The sequence below is a fragment of the Mus pahari genome, chromosome 3, assembly GCF_900095145.1.
Source record: "Mus pahari chromosome 3, PAHARI_EIJ_v1.1, whole genome shotgun sequence".
Taxonomy (NCBI): domain Eukaryota; kingdom Metazoa; phylum Chordata; class Mammalia; order Rodentia; family Muridae; genus Mus; species Mus pahari.
Genome location: NC_034592.1, coordinates 13,784,731 through 13,802,777, shown reverse-complemented (window position 1 = coordinate 13,802,777; position 18,047 = coordinate 13,784,731). Strand labels below are relative to the sequence as shown.

The following is an 18,047-nucleotide window of genomic DNA, read 5'->3' as shown; positions in this document are numbered from 1 at the left end:
GACCCCAGCATGCTGGCCTGAGCTCTCGCTTCATCTCGCAATACAATAAAGCTTCCTCGTGTGATTACAGCAAGTCGGTCTTTGCGTCCTGCTGGGTGCGCGTCCTTCCCGAGACTTGAGTGGGGGGCTCCCTTCGGGGGTCTTTCAGGATCTAGCTCAGCCACAAATGCTAGAGCCAATGATACTGTAGGCACCTGAATCTTCTTGGCCTCAGGACAGGAGCAGATTAAGAAAAAGCCTTACCTCTTCTTGTTCCTACCAGATCTGTTGACAAAACAGTTCACCCTGATGGACCTGGTCAATGCTTAACAGGTCAAGTGAGTTTCCTCTGACCTCTGCTGCCCAGAAATATTTCCAGGGCTTCCCTCCCACCATTGTAACTGTGTGACTAAGGAACATTTCTTATTCCTGAGGTCTCAATTCCCCTCTGGACAGTGAAGATGGGCCCCACCTTCACATTTGCTGTAAAGAGTCAAGGCTTTGGGCCATGCATAACAGTTCACCCCTCAAATCCAGTTGTTGGAAGTTAGGGGCAGGAGGATCAGAAGTTCAACTTATCTTCAACTACACAGCAAGTTTGAAGCCTAGGCTATATGAGACACTATCAAAAAACAGGAAGGAGGAAGGGAGGGAGGGAAGTGGGAAGGCAGGCAGGCAGGCAAAATAAGGGTTCAAGAACTCGGGACTATCAGCAAGTGTAGCTGGGCTGGCCCATCAGTAAAAGAAGAGTGCTCACTGGTGTGTCCCCAGGCCCACAATTCACCCCATCACCTGGGAGCCCTCATCAGTTTCAGGACTTATTAGACAAGTGATCTGTACTTGTGCGGGACACACCACAGCAAGTAGTCAGAGAGTATTATGTGTCTTGGAACAGAGGACAGCCAACCTTCTAGAAGCTGCTGTGCGTCTCAGAGCCACAGACAACCCCACAGGTGAGGCTAGTTAGAAACGTCTGGAATCCATGAACTCCCTGGAGCCCCTTCCTGACTCATCCCCCAAGCGTCCTTGTAAAAGAAGAAACAACTGGTCACCTCCTTGCCTCCTAAATTCTGAAGGCGCAGGACTTCAAGGGTCGTTTGAAAAGTCCTGTGAGTTTGGCATCACTCGAAATAGTCTCTGAGTTCTGCTTGGAAAGGCAGGATCTAGGATCAAGCAGTACAGAGACCCAGGAGCCTCTGAGAGACTGGACTACGAGAAGCGCCGGCGAGGAGCGAAGGAGCCATTAGAGGGCGCTGCACTAGGAGGACAGTGAAGGTCCCTCGCGGGCTGCCGTAGTCACTACTATAAAGGACGTGGCGTGGAGCTGCTCGGCCTCTCGGCGACCATGGCGGCGTGCGTGTCTCTATCGCCATTGTTTCTGTTGGGACGCCCGCCGCGGATGACCCTATATAGCCCTCGGCCGGCTACCGGGAAGACTGCGTCTCGTACTGACGATTGTAACGAAGATGTACCGTGCTTTCCTTCAGAGAGTTTAGTCGCCCTAATATGTGCAGCAGGCTAACCATGTGGTAAGGGGAAGGGCGTTCACGATGTGCCCGAGGGCCGGGTGACTGCCCCCAGAAGTCCCGAGAAGGAAAGCCGAGGCTCCTGTCTGGACTAGTACAACGCAGGAAGCCCCTGTGGTCATCACTGGGTGGGGCTCCGGACCGGTCTCCCCTTCGTAGGGCTAAGGAGCCCCAGGGAAAGGGTCTGTCTATATTTGCTGCATGCTGATGCAGGTCAATCTTTTTTATTATTAGATATTACATTTCTTTTTGTTTGGGTAAGGGCTTTTTTTAAATTTACATTTCAAATGCTATCCCGAAAGTCCCCTATACCCTGCTCCCCAACCCACCCACTCCCGCTTCCTGGCCCTGGCATTCCCCTGTACTGGGGCATATAATCCTCGCAAGACCAAGGATCAGGAGGTCAATTTTAAAAGGTCTGCTATGACAAACCATTCTGAATACCAACCTGAGATAACCCAGATGTGAGACAGTACTCTGTCTAGTGTAATGCCGCTGAGTTGGAGAGAAGGGAAAGGGATTTTATTTGTAAAAAGCCTTAACAAGGACAAGCCATGTGGAACCATTGGAATAGGAATAAAATACAGGCCTGGTACAATCCCCCAAAGTGATCTTGCCAGGGTGTGTGCAAAAAGATTGTTTTCTTTCCTTCCCTAGGAAGTTTGCCTGAAAGTAAGCGCCCATGAGCACATGTTGGGCTATTAGGTAAGTTGACTGGAAGTTACTAAGATTCGGTTTAACAGTCATGGTGTGGTAGCTGGCACTTGGTTCATCGACACCCTGCTCCTAGAGGCGTTGCAGGTGTGGCTGCTGTGTCACATGTGCGTCAGTAGGTGGCAGAGAGGAAAGAGGCTATGTCTACGCTCAGTGTTCTGACCTGTGAACGTCTGAATGATTTGTAGCCTGACAACGCTCCTTAAAGCTGGAGGTGGGATTGTCCTTCCTAGTTGTTGACTGGCTTAGGTCATTTGATGGCTCTGCATAAACCAAATTGAGGGGCTGGTCTGTAAAGAGGAGGTTTCAGATAAATTATGTCTTGGAAATCCTGAAACCAGGTCCTGGGACACAGCATTGTGGCACATGTTTCTCTGCTCCACCAGCTTGGGTCAAGAGACTGTCTCCAAAACAACCATGGGTGGCAGCAATGACTCATCTGTCTTAGTCAGGGGTTTTATTGCTATGAAACACCATTACCAAAGAGCAAGTTGGGGAGGAAAGGGCTTATTCCCCGCACACTTACACTGCTGCTTGTTGCCAAAGGAAGTCAAGGCAGAGACCATGAGAGGGTGCTGCTTACGTACGAGCGCTCTGCCTGTAGGTACCTGTATGCCAGAAGAGCCCATCAGAGCCTGTTATAGATGGTGGTGAGCAGGGAATTGAACTCAGCAGTCAGTGCTCTTAACCCCTGAGCTATCACTCCAGCCCCAACCAAGAGGTTGGGTTTCTAGATGGCCTGGGATTAAAGGCGTGCTCCACCACCAGCCCAGAGATGGCACCGTTCACCATTCCCCACTGGTCACTAATTGAGAAAATGCCTTACAGTTGGGTCTCATGGGGGCATTTCCTAATGGCACAAAACCAGCCAGTACAACCTCAAAGCTTTCCTTTGAGGAGATGAGTGGAATTGCTACCTAGTGACCCAGCTCTCTTGATGGGAGATGGCTTTTCAAACTAGGTACCCACTGGCTGCTGGCTGGTAAGGGCTGGAGTGTGTTAGCTCAGTGGTGCCCACTTGGCTGCATACAGGCCTGAGCCCTAGCCCCACGGGCAAGTGAAACTGATAAAGGGAAAGGGAGTAGTGCCTGGTAGTAGCACCATGGTTTCAGAATAGGGAAGTATGGTGGTGTATGCAGCTAACAGTGACAGGGGATGTCTTAAAACACAAGGGTAAAAGAGACTACTGCTTCAGGCCTCCCGAGGCCTAGGGGTGCAATACTTGTGGACTAGAAGGGTCTACATTGATTGTTTTCTTTGGTACAGGAAAGTTGGTGACTAAACTCTGCTTATGCCGAATGCCCAGCAATGTCCACTTGAGGTAAGAGGTAGGCTAGACCACCCCCACTGGAGCATGCTCAGATGGGATGTGAGTGGCTGCCCCAAAGATGCTGTCCTAGATCAGCACCACAGGCATGGCCCAGCTGCTCAGCTGAGCCTCTGACATTGGGGCGAAGAGCAAGTGGCTATTACTACACTCAGTGTTCAGAAGCCCGTGAGCACTAAGAATGGTTTGTAGCCTGACATTTTGCAGAGCCGTGGTGGGATGGCATTGGGGTTTCACTTTGATGCTGTTGGCCAGACCCCAATGTCAAACCTCTAGGGCCCACCAAAGGGTTGCATGGTCAGCATTTTAGGGAAATAGAACTTTGGAAGTGGAGGGGTATAGAAACTTAAGTTTTCTAGGAGACATTCTGAGGGGCTGGAAAAAATACAAAAAGAAACTATCCATTCTTTTCATCTTCCAGATCCAGAAGCCAGGAAGAAGGGGGCCTACTTGGCCAACATGGCTGATCAGGATGCGTGCAGACAGGATTTTAGGCCATGGGCCTGAGGTATACCCTGGTAGCTAGCCCATGTCCTAAGTTATGAACTGGATTTGGATTAGCTTGGGTTTGACTGTTTCCAGGACTGGTGAGATGAGTTAGTAACGCTGGGGCGGGGGGCCCTCTAAGACTCAACATCTCCCTAACCGTATATGGCCTTAAAAGAGGTGATTGTGAGTTGGCTGGTCTCTTGAGTTCAAGGCCAGCCTGGTCTACAAAGCAAGTTCCAGGACAGCCAGGACTGTTAAACAAAGAAACATTGTCTTGAAAAACTAAAAAAGGAGAGGGGAAAAAAGGCTGGATGTTGTGACACAAATAAACTTGTCGCTTCTTGAGGCTGGAATCTTTCTTTGCTGTCAGCACTCTCCCACCTTAGGCTAAACAGCCTACTGAGTTTCTTCTCATCTCCCCTGGAAAATAAAACATGCCAGGCTAAGGTTTAGTTTGGGCCGGAACTGGCTTAATGGGAACTAAGCTTTCTGTATACTGTGGTGTGGGCAAACATTTTCCCTAAGCTAAACTTAGGAGACTGGTCTGTGGGGGCACCGGGTTGAGGCACAAAGACAACACTATAGAAATGTTAGGTCTGCTAGTTTCTGAAGCCCAGACGGGGGCTGCCATTGTGTGCCATTGAAGATGTTGCTCAGTGGTCGAGCATGATGCTGAGAGATGCATAAGAGTCCATCCACAGGTTTAATCCCTGGGGCAGTACAGAATTTCTTATTTAGAGATTTATATATTATATGTAAGTACACTGTAGCTGTCATCAGATCTCGATACAGATGGTTGTAAGCCACCGCTGTGTGTGTGTGGTTGCTGGGATTTGAACTCAGGACCTTTGGAAGAGCAGTCAGTGCTCTTACCTGCTGAGCCACCTCCCCAGCCCCTGACAGTGCAGAATTTCTAAGAAACAAAGGTTGGCATTTAAGCCCATGACTTACTGTTTTTGTGTGCTCCACTGGTTCCCACCCAAGAGCTCTAAACTCACACCCTTCCTGGAAGCTGTTTCATACCAAAGGATCCACATACCCAGGTGTCACATAAAAGCCATTTATTTACATATTCGGAGGCGGGGCCCAGCTAGGGGCTCCTGGCTTCTCTGCGGAGTTGTTGGAGTGAGGAGGGGCAACCTATGGGTGTCCCACCCGAGGCAGAGCTGCAGTGGCTGGGGCCTGTGGCCCTAGGAGTAGTTGGTGTTGGAGATCTCCCTCCAGAGTAAGGTCTTAAGGTGGCTGAGCACCAGGGAGTGGTGAGCCTCAACCTGGCTGGCCAGTCCGCTCAGTGTGGTGCAGGTCCGCAGCTGTTTGCCCAGCTCCTCATAGAGGTCCGCAGGAGCTCCAGGCAGCAGATAGTCCCTCAGCAGCTCACACACCTTGGCCAGGTTGGGCTGGATGAGGTCACCCTTGCACTGCCTCATGAGCCTGTCACATGGTGCCCTGCAATCTCTCCCATAGATGCAGTCAGAGCTCTGCTCACAGTGGCGACCCTGAAGGAAGCGACGCACAGTAGCCTCTGGTGCCACCTGCTGCAGGTCAGCCATCTTGAAGTCATAGGTAGCTGTGTACCCCACATTGGCAAGTGTAGTCTCACACATGTAGAAGGTACCATAGGAACCATGGAAGAGCTCCTCCACAAACTCCAGCAGACCAATGGCGATCTTTGCACGCCAGGGCCATGCAGGTCCAAACCACTGCTGGAGAGCCCTGTGCAGCACAGATGGCAGAAGTGGGCGCAAGGCAGGCAGCAACACTGCCCCATGCCAAGAACCATGAGGGATGCCCTCAGTAAGATAGAGGTCCCCACAGTAGCCCAGCAGCCGGGATGCGTGTTCCTTCTGAAGGGACAGCAGCAGGAGGAACTCATTGCGCTGCAGCAGGGCCCATACGGACTTGGCTTCTGCCAGGGACACCCTGCTATCCTTGTTGAAGTCCGCCATGAGAAGTATCTGGTCAACCAGCGTTGGCAGGGAGGGCAGGTCTCCTAAGTTAGCCTGGCATTTGAGACCAAAAGGAAAGCAGAGCTGCATACCTACCTCTCAGCGGAATAGCGCTCCATCTAGCCTGGTCTCTAGACCACAAAATGTCCCTAAGTTGTGCTGTCTTCACCATACACTCCCAACTCTTCTCCCAGCTGTGCACACAGGCCCCAGGCCATAGCACTAGCCTTGAACCCTGTTCCCATCTCCTTCCAGTCCCTTACTTTAGCCACACTGGATGCAGAGTCCTCAAACTCCTGAGCCCTCGCCTTACTGCCAGTTTGTTCCCGCAAGCCCTGGTAGGATACTGCCTTGCCTGTCTCCTGCCCAGGTCTTTGTAGACCTCCTCAGCTGAGGCCTACAGTAAAGGTCTGGGCACTAACCTTGAGGAAGCTGAGGGTCATCTCCCGGAACTCCTTGATAGAAGTTCCCCTGGTGGGCTTGTCAAACAGCACCAGCTCCCTCCTCGGGGCTGCATCTGGCCAAGCCTTGGAGTTCAGCGCCTCCTCAATGCCGCATTTGATGGTCACCTCTTTGTCTTGCCAGAGCCCACTGTACACCTAGAAGGGGGGTCACAGGTATATTCCCTTTATATACCCAACCCACACCAGCAACCCATACCAGCCCACCAACCATGCCCAGCTGCACACCTGCTGGCCCGGGGCTGAGGACAGACAGGTCCTCCATTCCACCTTTTGCAGCTCACACAGGTCCTGGCAGACTGAGCCGGAGATGATGCCCTTCCGGTACTGGTCACACTGAGGAGACAGGCACCAGGGTATGGCCCAGAGCACGGGGCCTGATGGTCACAGCCCTACCCACTTCTGCAGCTCCACACCCAACCTAGCCACGCTCCTTCAGAAACCCCCAGGAAGGAAAGCAAAGCAAGAATGTCCATGATAGGGGGGAATAGCAGCAGCACTGCCGTGAGGATGGACATCCATGTCCAGGAGCAGCCTTCTATCCCCAGGTCTCGATGAGAGAAGGGTACCACTAGTTTACTGCCAGAGGCTGCCACTAGAGTAAACAGGTGGCCAGGACCACAGGCAGAGCCTCAGGATCCATCTGGACTCAGCCACCAATCCATATCAGGTGCTGTAAAGGAGACCCAGTACCTCAAGTGGTCCAGTCCTCCAGCTAGTCACTGTCAGGCTTATTTGTCACCATCCCTAAAGAAATGGCATCCAGGGTCCCCACACCTGCTGGGGCCTTACTTCCTGCTGGGCTTGCCCCAGGTTATCTCATTAGCCAATGGCTCAAAGAGAGCTTCTCATCAGATCAAACTGGCACTACCCGGTCTCAGGGTGAAGAGCCTGGTGCCTGTCACTTGGGTAAGTTCCTGGAGACATCACTGGTTGCCATGGAGCCTGGCTTGGAGGAAGAGGTAAAGAAAGTACCCAATACTGCCCCCATCCAAGAAGCTGAGCCAGACTGAAGCACTGAGTCAACCATGTGATCCACAAAGATCTGTGCGTCCTATGAGACGCTCATCAGATAGAAACAGAAACTGCCATGCCTGTCACCCCACCACCTGTGGGCAAGCCCCTCAGCACGGGACTCTGTACTGAGACCCAACAACAGCAATCACAGGATGTTGGGGGATGGGAGGGCTCTGGTGCCCTTGCCACACAGCAGAACAGCAGAGTTCAAAAGGAAGGTTCCACAGAAACCAAGGTAGATGGCCCAGGAAAAAAAAGTATTAAAAAAAAAACCTTGCCACCAAGTCTAATGGCCTAACCCCAGAATCTATGCCCATGTATGTATGCATGCGCGCGCGCGCGCACACACACACACACACACACACACACACACACACACGGAACCTGAGGTGGGAAGTATGCTCAGCCATTCTCAGGACTCCTGCTGTTTCTCTAAGCCTCAGTTTCCCCTCCTGCCGAGAGCCTGGCTAGCACCTGAGACTACAACCAAGGACTGGAGAAAGACCTCTGGAAAAGAGGCGATGTCCCCTATCTGGTTCCCATCACCAGTCACAAGGAGCAGAGGTACCAGCTTCCCAAGTCCCATGGGCACGCGCACACAGGCAGACGTGCAAGCATGTACCCCACGCTCACAGGACATCCACACTCAACAGCAACAGTGGCTCCCTGGAGACTCCACAGCCTGCTTTCAGGGCTGGCCAGGCAGCCCTCTCCAGGCCATTTTGGTCTCCCTACAAAACAACCCATGCTTCAGCATTTACATCCACCCCTAGTACATGCAGCGGCCAGTTTCGCCCATTTCCTTCCCTTGACCTCCCAGCCTTCTTCTCCCCCACCTCCCGCCTCTCTAAGGACCCCCACAAGGGTCAGGGCCCAGGCAGACTTACGATCACCACCTGGCAGACATGCCCACGGCAGAGCTCTGAATAGGACGAGTAGTGCACGTAGACCATCCAGCTGCCCACGAAGATGCCCAGCCAGACCAGCAAGACATACTTGACCCTGAGGCCTGGGAGCCGGCCCTGCAAAGGAGGAACTAGGTGAGGAAGTGCCCAGCTAGCACCCACCACCTCCAGCACTGAGAAGCATCTTGGCACCCCAGCATGTCGGGCACATGCCAGGGTCTGCAGCCAGGGGCTCTCCATCAGGGACAAGGAGACGATTCAACATGAGGAGAAGCTTAAGCTGAATGAAGATATGAAGCCTGCTCCCTTGAAATGCCCTCATTTCCTCACACCCCTGCCTCCAGGTTCATCTAGCGAGAGACCCTTCTTCCCACAGCTCCCCTTCAGCCAGGACCAGCAGGAAAAGGAGTGTAGAGGGCAAGGGCCCAACAACCCACCTCTGTTGCACCCTGGGAAGCAGTGAAAAGACACCCCCACATTCACAGCAGCAGTATCAACAACAGCAAGAGTGAATGCCAGAATCCATCAACGAGATAGACACCACTCAGTCTCGGCAGGAAGTCATCTGGCACCTGCCACCACCGGCATGGATGTCACAGAAGGATACCTCCTGTGAGACCCAATCAGACAAAGTCCCCAGAGTCCTCACATGCATAGAGCCAAACAGAAGGTAAATGACAGAGTCAGTGTGGGAAGGTGAGTTTCCTGTGGCTGGTCCATGCCAGTGGCTCCACAGCACTGTCAATGCACAATTCACCAAGTGCACAAGTAGAGATGGACAGGACAGGATATTTCAGGCTGTGCATTTGGCCACAACTGTGTGTGCCAGGTGGTGGTGTCACACACCTTTAGATCCCAGTACTTGGGAGGCAAAGACAGGAGGATCTCTGTAAGTTCAAGGCTGGCCTGGTCTGCAGATTGAGTTCCAGGACTACACAGAGAAACCCTGCCTCAAAAAACAACAACAACAACAACAACAAAAAGCCAGCAGTCGTGGCCCACACCTTTAATCCCAGCACTCAGGAGGCAGAAGCAGGTGCAACTCTTGAGTTCGAGGCCAGCCTGATGTACAGAGTGAGTTCCAGGACAACCAAGGCTACACAGAGAAACCCTGTCTCAAACAAACAAGCTGTGTGTGTGGTGGACACCTTTCTGTAATCTTACCACTTGAGTTCTTACAGGAAGGGACCAGCCTGGCTCTCAGCACCACTCAGAACCATCTGGAGCTCCAGTTGCAGGAGATCTAACACCTCCTTCCAACCTCCTCCAGCACCAGACACACTCATGATATACACAGATACATTCAGGTAAAACTCGCATACACACAAAATAACGCTGAAAAATGTTTTAAGATGGAAACCAGGAAAAACAAAAAAAGCAGGTCGTCCCAGTCACAACTCACAATCCTGACGAGGGTAGGCCGGTCACCCTGTCATCCTTACCCCTCTGCCTCGATTTCCCCAGCTGACAGCTAAGAAGAACACTGGGCAGGAGGAAGAGGTCTGGTCTAGGTGCTAAGGACACTGGCCTCCACTAAGTACTCCAAGCAGTGTCCAAAGTTGACAGCCAGAGACAGCTAGATGCCACCTCCCTCCCCACCGCCCAGCCTGGAAAATGGCAGTCTGCAGGGATGGCCACAGCTCTGAGAGGAAGCCTCCTAAGCACGGAGCAGATCCCCAGCGCCTCAGCCCCGCTCCTTCTCTTCCTTTCCTCTCTTTGTGGCTTCTTGTCGTCTTCCAATGAGAGAGCCACAGCAGGCAGTAAATCTTAGAAAAGGAAAGATTTATTGGAGAGTGCAGGGAGGAGAGGGACAGATCCAGGAGTGGCTGCTGTGCTCCTGGGAGAGCGCGGACAGCAGGGAACTGGACAAAGCGGAATGCTCATCTCATACAGGGGTTCTCAGAGGGGGCGGGAAGCTTCCCAGAACGAAGATTTCCAGGGTGAGGCATGATAGGTGGGATTTCAAGTCCTGAACTTGGGAGCTCAGGGATGAATTGGTGAGCTTTCCTGTTCAGGGATTGGTGGGTGTTCCTAGTCAGGCACTGGAAGTTTTTGTTCAGACTTTTCACCTAAAATTAGTATAATCTAGGGAAGGTCCTGTTGAGGGGATGAACATGACCTTTGTAGACAGAGGCTAGAATCAGTTATGACAGGAAGGACTCTTAGGCAGGCACCTGGCCACTTTCCTATCTTGAGGATTGTATACAAAGTTTACAAAGGAAATCCACCACAGGAAAAGCTTTCCCGGCCTCTTACATGGCCTGAATAACCAACAGGGCAACCCTACAGGGGGGACTCTACTGATGTCAAGAATTTCCTGTGGCTTCCTGTCTCCCACCAGCCAGAAAGTCTGAGAATGGAACCAGCCAGCACCCCACTTTTGGATTTGGGGGTCATGCTGAGCTCAAGTTTACCTTAGTTGCCTCGGAGCCAAAACATAAGGAATGATGCTCAGCCCTTCTTCTAGAACATTCTTCCAGAAAGTTCTAGGAGCTGGTCCCTATTCTGGGGCATGGCTCTGTGGACTTCTCCTGGCTGGGACACTCAGCTGTTTCTTTCAGATGTGTCCAAAATTAAAACAGAAAGACTGAGAAACTGCAGGGACTCTGTGGCTGCGAGGCCAGATCCAAGGACTCCAGCCACACCAAGAGCAAAGGGCCAGGGCCAGGACAGCCACTGGCCCAGGCTGGACCAAATGATGTAGAACTAGAAGCCGCTAGAAACCTGCAGGTCAGAGCCAACTCCAGGCAGGCCCGCCCAAGCCACGGGTGGCTCCCCTAGACTACCTTAGCGAAGCTTTGATGGTTTACCTGGCCTCTGTCTGACGCAGCTCTTCTCTCCAGGATCCCTGAGCCTTTGCTGACCCCAAGGCAGGTCTCACCACAGTGGTACTCAGTGGGGAACAAGTTGGCAAGCCCTGGGCCCGTAATTTTCAAGGTTGAACAGTCCAGCTCCGGGGAAGCCACATGGAAGGTGGGAAGGTCGTTACGGGGAGAGTAACCGCACAGTGAACTCCCTGCCCAGGAAATCCAGGCCATGTGCCAGGTGCCCTAGTGTTTCCCATGCAGGAAACTGAGGCGCAGGGCAGGACCGGCTCAGCCAGTGGCTCTCTCTGAGCCAGCCCCACTGGGAACTGGCCCAAACCCCTCTCCTGCCACTCCCGGGTCCACACATTGCTGAGTCAGGGCCTAGCTTCAGGAATAGGGGTATGGATACACCCCATCTCCTGGCACAAGAAGGGTCCCCCATACACCTCAGTTCACAAACCCAACCTAGGCCTGAGCATGGATCATAGCACAAGCTAAGGCCTCTGGAAGAGGGCAGACAAGGGCATCTGGGCCTGGAAGAGCTCTGCCTCCAACAGGCTTCAGTCCTCATCCTTTATCTAAAACAGTCCAAGGGAGGCCAAGCCCCAGAACAAAGGCACCCTCCAGCATCCTCAGGACAGCCCTGCAGAAAGACCTTGGCTAGACGGGCCAGGGCTGGCTCCTTTCTGTAGGCTCTAAGGACCATGGCAACCAGAGGCTGGAGCCCAGAGGCCTGGCCCCATCACCTCAAAGCATGAGGGGAGAGGCCTCTTCTGCAGACAGGAGCTGGCCCTCCACTGACCCAAGGTCACCAAAGACCCTGTTTCCAGCTGTCTCAAGAGCTGGCCAGGGGCTGGATATGTCCCAAGTTTGCTATTCCAGATTTTTTTTTTTTTTTTTTAAGTTGTGAATGGGAAGAAAGGACTCCGGTGCACACCGTGCACCCATCGACCCTCGCCATCCCACGCCCTGCCCCTCCCCGTGTGGCAGCACCTGGCCGGCTGCCGCTTACCTGCAGGCCCTTGGAGAAGGGGCAGAGGAGCACTAGGTGCGCCAAGCGCCGCAGCCGCCGCATGATGGGCTCCCGGCCCGGGCTGCGGAACCCCGCGGCTGGCTCGGCCTCAGCCCCAGCCCGACCAGGCCCGCAGCCGCCGCTCGCTCTCCATGCGGGCCGCGCGTCCTCGGCTCGCGTTGAAGGCGAGGCGCGTGCCTTTCTGAGGACGGACCGCGACGCACGCGCGGGGAGACGGCCTGGAGGAGGGGCGTGCACGCGCGGGGAGATGGACAGGAGGGGCGTGCGCGCGCGTGCGGAGACAAACGGAAGGGACGTGCACGCGCATGGGAGGACTGGCGCGCGGCCCCACGGTTAGTCTAGCCCTCCAGCTGGGGACCTGGCCCCCTGCGTGCTCCGCGACCCGATACGGCAACCCAGACTGAGCGTGGAACACAGGGGCAGGCTGGCGCTGAGGACCTGTAGGGTCCCCGCCTGCGCTTGCGCATTTCTTCCACCTTTTCAAGGGTAAAAGACGTTGATGGATCTGCCTCCATCCCTCCCCAGTATGCAGGTGCAGCTAGTCAGTCCTGTGGCCATCACCTCTGGCACCGAGAGTCTTCAGCCCTTGTTGCACCGTGGCATAGAGAAGGACCCACAGCCCCTGCGGTCAGCAATTACTCCTGAGAACCAGTTTCTTCTCATTTCTGCTCATGGACAGACACGCCCTTCTCGTGTGACCCCCATTTAGGGTGATTAGGAAGGCAGCAGCTGACCCCTTAGGGGCTTGTTGAACTTAGCAGACAACGGCCAGAATGCACCATCCACCATGTGCAATGAGCATCCCTCAGTCCTCATCCACACCTTTCTTAAGGGTTCTATGGCCATGTCATGGAGTACGGAGGCTAACCTGACCGCCTTCCCCTGTGCCCCAGTGCTGTCCATATACAAGCTTGCAAAATGATGATAAAAGACAGTTTAGTTTAAGGATGTTAATTGCTTCGCAATTACTGAACCAGGCCAACCTTCTCTTCATGAAAGTGGAACGAATATCCCATGAGCCCAGCTGAAGGGTTTGGATTTATAAGGTAAAAAGGCTGGAGAACTGGAGCCAGGAGCAGGTCACAAAACAAATGGAAAACATCAAGTCTGTGTCCCAGAAACCAAGAAGCAGAAGCAGAAAGACCAGCCTGCCCTATGTTTCAAATTCCAGGCTAGCCAGAAGCCCAAAGGGAGACCCTGCCTCAAGGAAAGAAAGAAGGAAGGAAGGGAGAGAGGATGGAAGAGAGGGATGGAAGGAAGGAGGGAGAGAGGAAAGGAGAGAGGGAGAAAAGAAGGAAGGAGAGAAAGGAAGAAGGGAAACATGGGGTTTTTCACTATTGCACCAATTATGAACGAGCTGCTTAAGCAATTTGACTATTTTATTATGTCTTCAATCTTGATTTTGCAGGTCAGATAAGCAATGTAGTTTAAGTTTGGTGACAGGAAGGCTGAAGAAATGACTCAGCAGCTGAAAGCACTTATTGTGAAAACATAAGGATTGAAATTCAAATTCCAGCATCCATGTAGCTGGTCGAGCATCCTGAGCACACCTGTAACCCAGGTTACAGGTTGAGTGGAGCCATTCTAGGATGGTCTCTAGGACTTGCTGGTTCACAGCCTAGCTGAGAAAACAGCCTGAGGCTCAGGGAGAGACCCTGCCTCAAAGGAAACATTGGACAGTGATAGAAGAAAGCACCTGACACGCACTGCTGGCCTCCACGCGCACACAAAGACGCGCCTCCATCCCCACGCATGGCTCCCTCCCTCTCACACACATAAATAATCAAATCTTTTCATAAAAGAAAACATGAATCTTGGTGTCACGGACTTGTGGAATGGGTAATTATTTTTATTTTTCAGTCTGGTCTTCTGGGAGTGCAATGGCCACCTGTAATGTCTATAACACATGTGTGTATACATGTTTGTGTGTGTATGCATATATATGTATGTGTGGAAGCCAAAGGTCTGTCAGATGTTTTACTCTCTCTACTTTTTATAAGATTTTGTTTTATTTTGTTTTTAAGTGTTGTTTGTTTGTTTGTTTGTTTGTTTGTTTGTTTGTTTTTCGAGACAGGGTTTCTCTGCACAGCCCTGGCTGTCCTGGAACTCACTTTGTAGACCAGGGTGGCCTCGAACTCAGAAATCCACCTGCCCCTGCCTCCCCAGTGCTGGGATTAAAGGCATGCACCAGCACGCCCGGCTGCGTTTTTAAGGTTTTTTTTTTTAAAGATTTATTTATATTTATGCACATCAATGTGTATGTGTTTGTGTGTGTGTGTGTGTGTGTATGTGTGTATTTATGTATGCCACACTCTGGAACTAGAGTTACAGACAGTTGTGAGCTGCCATGTGGGTGCTGGAAATTGACCCTGGGTCCTCTGGACAGGACGTGTGTGTGTGTGTGTGTGTGCGTGCCACATGTGTCTCTGGTGCCCTAGTGGTCAGAAGAGAGCATTGGATCTCCTGGAACTGTAGTTGCCACACGAATACTAAGAATTGAACCTAGAACTTCTGCAAGAACAAGTGCTCTTAACTGCTGAGCCTCCTCCCAGGCTCTTGCTCTCCAGTGTCTCAGGGTGCTAGTCCTTGGGTAAACTCTCTCCTGCTCACAAACTCCTGGCTCCTAAGAGTTGGCCCTTAAGTGGTGATCAAGTAGATTTGGATGCAGTATCAAGTTTGTCTTTTTTTTTTTTTTTTTTTTTTTTTTGGTTTTTTAAGACAGGGTTCCTCTGTGTAGCCTTAGCTGTCCTGGAACTGGTGGATGATGCTGATAAAAGGTGGGTGGTTGATGGGAGCCAGAGCTGAAGGGGGGGAAGGGAGGGTAGGGCCCTACCCCTTCAACCTTCCTCAACCTCCTGCCACTGTGAAAGCAAGCTTATGTCCACCAAGCCGTATGTTATAAACAAGGTGAGCTCCCTCTGTGCCAAGTGTGCAATGTGCTTCAGCCATGAAAACTGTTTGGATAGCGGCACGTGTCCATCACACACCAGTGAGCTCACAAATTCACTTTGAGGAAAAGAAGCTAGCTATAAAAGGTCACACACTGTAGGAACCCATTGCTGTGACTGGCAGTCAGTTGTCAGGCCGCCAGGACAGTAACAGGGAGTGGGACATGGCCAGCCACCTAGTGGGTACAGGTTGTGGTGTTGCATGAACTTTTCCTGGGGAGACATGAGCCAACAGCACCATGACAAACCAAGGTAACGCCCAAATCGAGTTTGGTGAACTGGTGAGTTTATTAGGCTTATTCTCAGGACCTCAGGTGAGCCCCACCCACAAGTCGTCAGATGGCTAGAAAGATGCCATCTCCACACCTGCATAGATGGAGGGTCACCTCTTCCTTCAGTCCTCGGGCTCTAGCCCCGCCACATGCAGCAGGCAGGGAGGTGCTGCAGGAGTGTCAGGACCCTCTACCCCCTCCTCCTACGAGGGGAAGTCAGCAAGCCTGATGGCAGGTCTCTGTGATGAGGACGGCAGCCGTCAGCAGCAAACTCTACCAGTGACACTCAAACCTGTCACTTTTCTGAAAACTGGAAGTTGGGGGGGTGGTGAGATGAGCAAAGGTACTGAATGAAGCCTGACAAAGCAACTCAGCCCCAGAACCCCAAAAGGTGGGAACCGACAGTGGCAAACTGACTTAGAATCAGGCTTCTCCCTTCCTTGGCCAACTTTCTGTGCTGCTGCAGAGCCAAACAGTACTGCTGCACCATGGGTGCACACGCGCGCGCGCACACACACACACACACACACACACACACTCACAAGCAAGGAAATAAATGCTACGAAAAGATAAAGCCTCACTTTGTGTTTGTGAATTGCACCTCAACTTCTTTTTAAATAAGCAGATCGAGTCACCTGTAATTCCACAATCTGACAAGTGGTGGCGCGGGGGCACCAGGCACAGGACGTTCCAGACAGTTTCTTATAGATGTGCGACTACACAAGGTGGACCAAACTCTCCCTTTCACCGGGCTGGCTTCAGATGAGCCCAGGATGACTTCAAAGTGGCCATTCTCCTCCCTCAGGCTTCGGAGCACTGGAGTTACAGCTGGCTTCTTTCTTTTTTGATCTAGTGTTTGTTTGTTTTTGTTTTTAACGGAACAGGGGCCCACAACCATATGCTCGGAAATCCTAAGACAAGGATCACAAGCTGTGTTTTGAGCTGGGCTTGCTGCCATACACACCTGTAGTCCCAGCACTCAGGAGGCTGAGGCAGGAGGACTGTTGACAGTTTGAGGCTACATAATTGGGCTTTGTCCCCAAAACCTATTTAACTCCAAACAACCCCTATCCAGTGTAGCAAGATCACAGCCAGCTTTGGGGGCACAGCTCAGGAGCTGCTTTCTTTGAGCACATCCATCCTCTAAGCACTGGCTCACAACAAGCCACTCCTCCCAGCCTCACATGCCTCAGATACTGCCGATAGATACTGTTGGAGTCACCCTCCCCTCCCCCATGAGTATCGCTGCTTCACACACACACACACACACACACACACACACACACACACACACACACACACACACACAAAGAGAACCTGGCTTTGTTGAAAAAGGTAAAATCCTTGCCACACAAGCAAGAAGACCTGAGCCTGGATCTCCAGCACCCATGGACATAGCCAGGCACAGGGCACATGCCTTTAATGCCAGCACTGGGAAGCAGACAAAAGGATCCCTGGGGTTCTCTAGCCAACTGAGTTTGCCAGATTGCTGAGCTCCAAGTCCAGTGATAGACCCTGCCCCCAAAACAAAAACAGTGCCTTGAAGAACCACATTGGAGTCCATGGTCCTGCTGCACTGCTGCAGCTGGGGCCCATGTTACTACCAAAGGACACATCGATGTCCGTGGTCTGTACTGCCACGAGAGACCATGCAAAGTTATACAAGCGCTACTGCCAGAGGCTATGTAGATGTCCGTGCTCCATGCTGTCGCCATGAGCCCTGTAAAGGGCAAAGAGGGTTCTTTTGCAATGGTTTAGTAACTGCAGCCTCACAGTTGAGAAGGAGAGACACACAGGGCTTCTGCGACAACCTCTTCTCCCTCCCCCAACCCACCCAACCCTAAGAAAGAAACAGGCTCAACAGGAAGCCATTGAAGAGAACTCTTAAGAACTCTGATAAGGTACTGAAGTGTAGCGTTCCACAACTGACAGTTCCTGGCATGGGGAGCATGGAGTGAAGGGTCTGTCCACTGGCAGTGTGCTTGTGTTCCAATGAGTATAACGGCAACACAAATTGCACTTGGTTTTGGTTATTTTTCGTTGGGGGGCGGGGGGGGTTGTTTTTTGGGTTGTTTTTTTTTTTTTTGGTTTTTTTTTTTTTTTTTTGAAAAGGCATCACAAGGGGTGGAGGAGACCTGAGAAGAGGAGAAATGAGTGTAATCAGAGCACATGATGTGAAATTCCCAAATAATTAATACAAATATTATGTAAAAAAATAAAAAGGTAGAGGGAGTATCTAGAGCTCCTCCCCTCCATGAGGACTTATATGCAGACAGGAAAGCAGAAACGGGTCTACTTGGGGAAAGAGGGAGGTGCACTAGATGTGGGAGTGGGGGCAGAGAGTAATGGGGAATGAGCATAATCAAAACTCATTATGCAGAATTTTGGTTTTCTATTGTGTGATAAAACCCTGTAAACAAAAGCCACTTGGAGAGAAAAGGGTTTATTATCTCAGGCTTAAAGGAAAATCAGAGCAGGAACTCCAGGCAAGATCCTGGAGGAGGAACTGAAGCAGAGGCCTTGGAGGAATGCTGCTTGCTGGCTTGCTCTCTATGGCCTGCTCAGCCTGGGTTAGTTTCTCTCTCTCTCTCTCTCTCTCTCTCTCTCTCTCTCTCTCTCTCTC

The 18,047-nt window shown here is 52.0% G+C and overlaps 1 protein-coding gene, 1 long non-coding RNA gene and 2 other non-coding genes across 4 annotated transcripts; 3 read left to right on the top strand and 1 right to left on the bottom strand.

Moving 5' to 3' along the window:
* Window positions 1–1,333: 1,333 nt before the first annotated feature.
* Window positions 1,334–4,373, top strand: LOC115063629. The gene is made up of 4 exons (XR_003843487.1): window positions 1,334–1,508; window positions 2,163–2,210; window positions 3,486–3,540; window positions 3,968–4,373. It is a non-coding gene; the product is annotated as an uncharacterized LOC115063629 (long non-coding RNA).
* On the top strand, window positions 2,285–2,416 carry LOC115063720. The gene has a single exon (XR_003843601.1). It is a non-coding gene; the product is annotated as a small nucleolar RNA SNORA17 (small nucleolar RNA).
* On the top strand, window positions 3,610–3,748 carry LOC115063697. Its single transcript, XR_003843580.1, has one exon. It is a non-coding gene; the product is annotated as a small nucleolar RNA SNORA43 (small nucleolar RNA).
* A 706-nt stretch (window positions 4,374–5,079) lies between the features above and the next one.
* Dipk1b (divergent protein kinase domain 1B) lies at window positions 5,080–12,460 on the bottom strand. The gene is made up of 5 exons (XM_021193745.2): window positions 12,184–12,460; window positions 8,347–8,481; window positions 6,671–6,778; window positions 6,404–6,580; window positions 5,080–6,035 (listed from the first exon to the last, which is right to left on the bottom strand). The coding sequence occupies exons 1-5, from the start codon at window positions 12,244–12,246 to the stop codon at window positions 5,226–5,228; spliced, it is 1,293 nt and encodes a 430-aa protein (XP_021049404.1). The 5' UTR covers window positions 12,247–12,460; the 3' UTR covers window positions 5,080–5,225.
* Window positions 12,461–18,047: the final 5,587 nt, after the last annotated feature.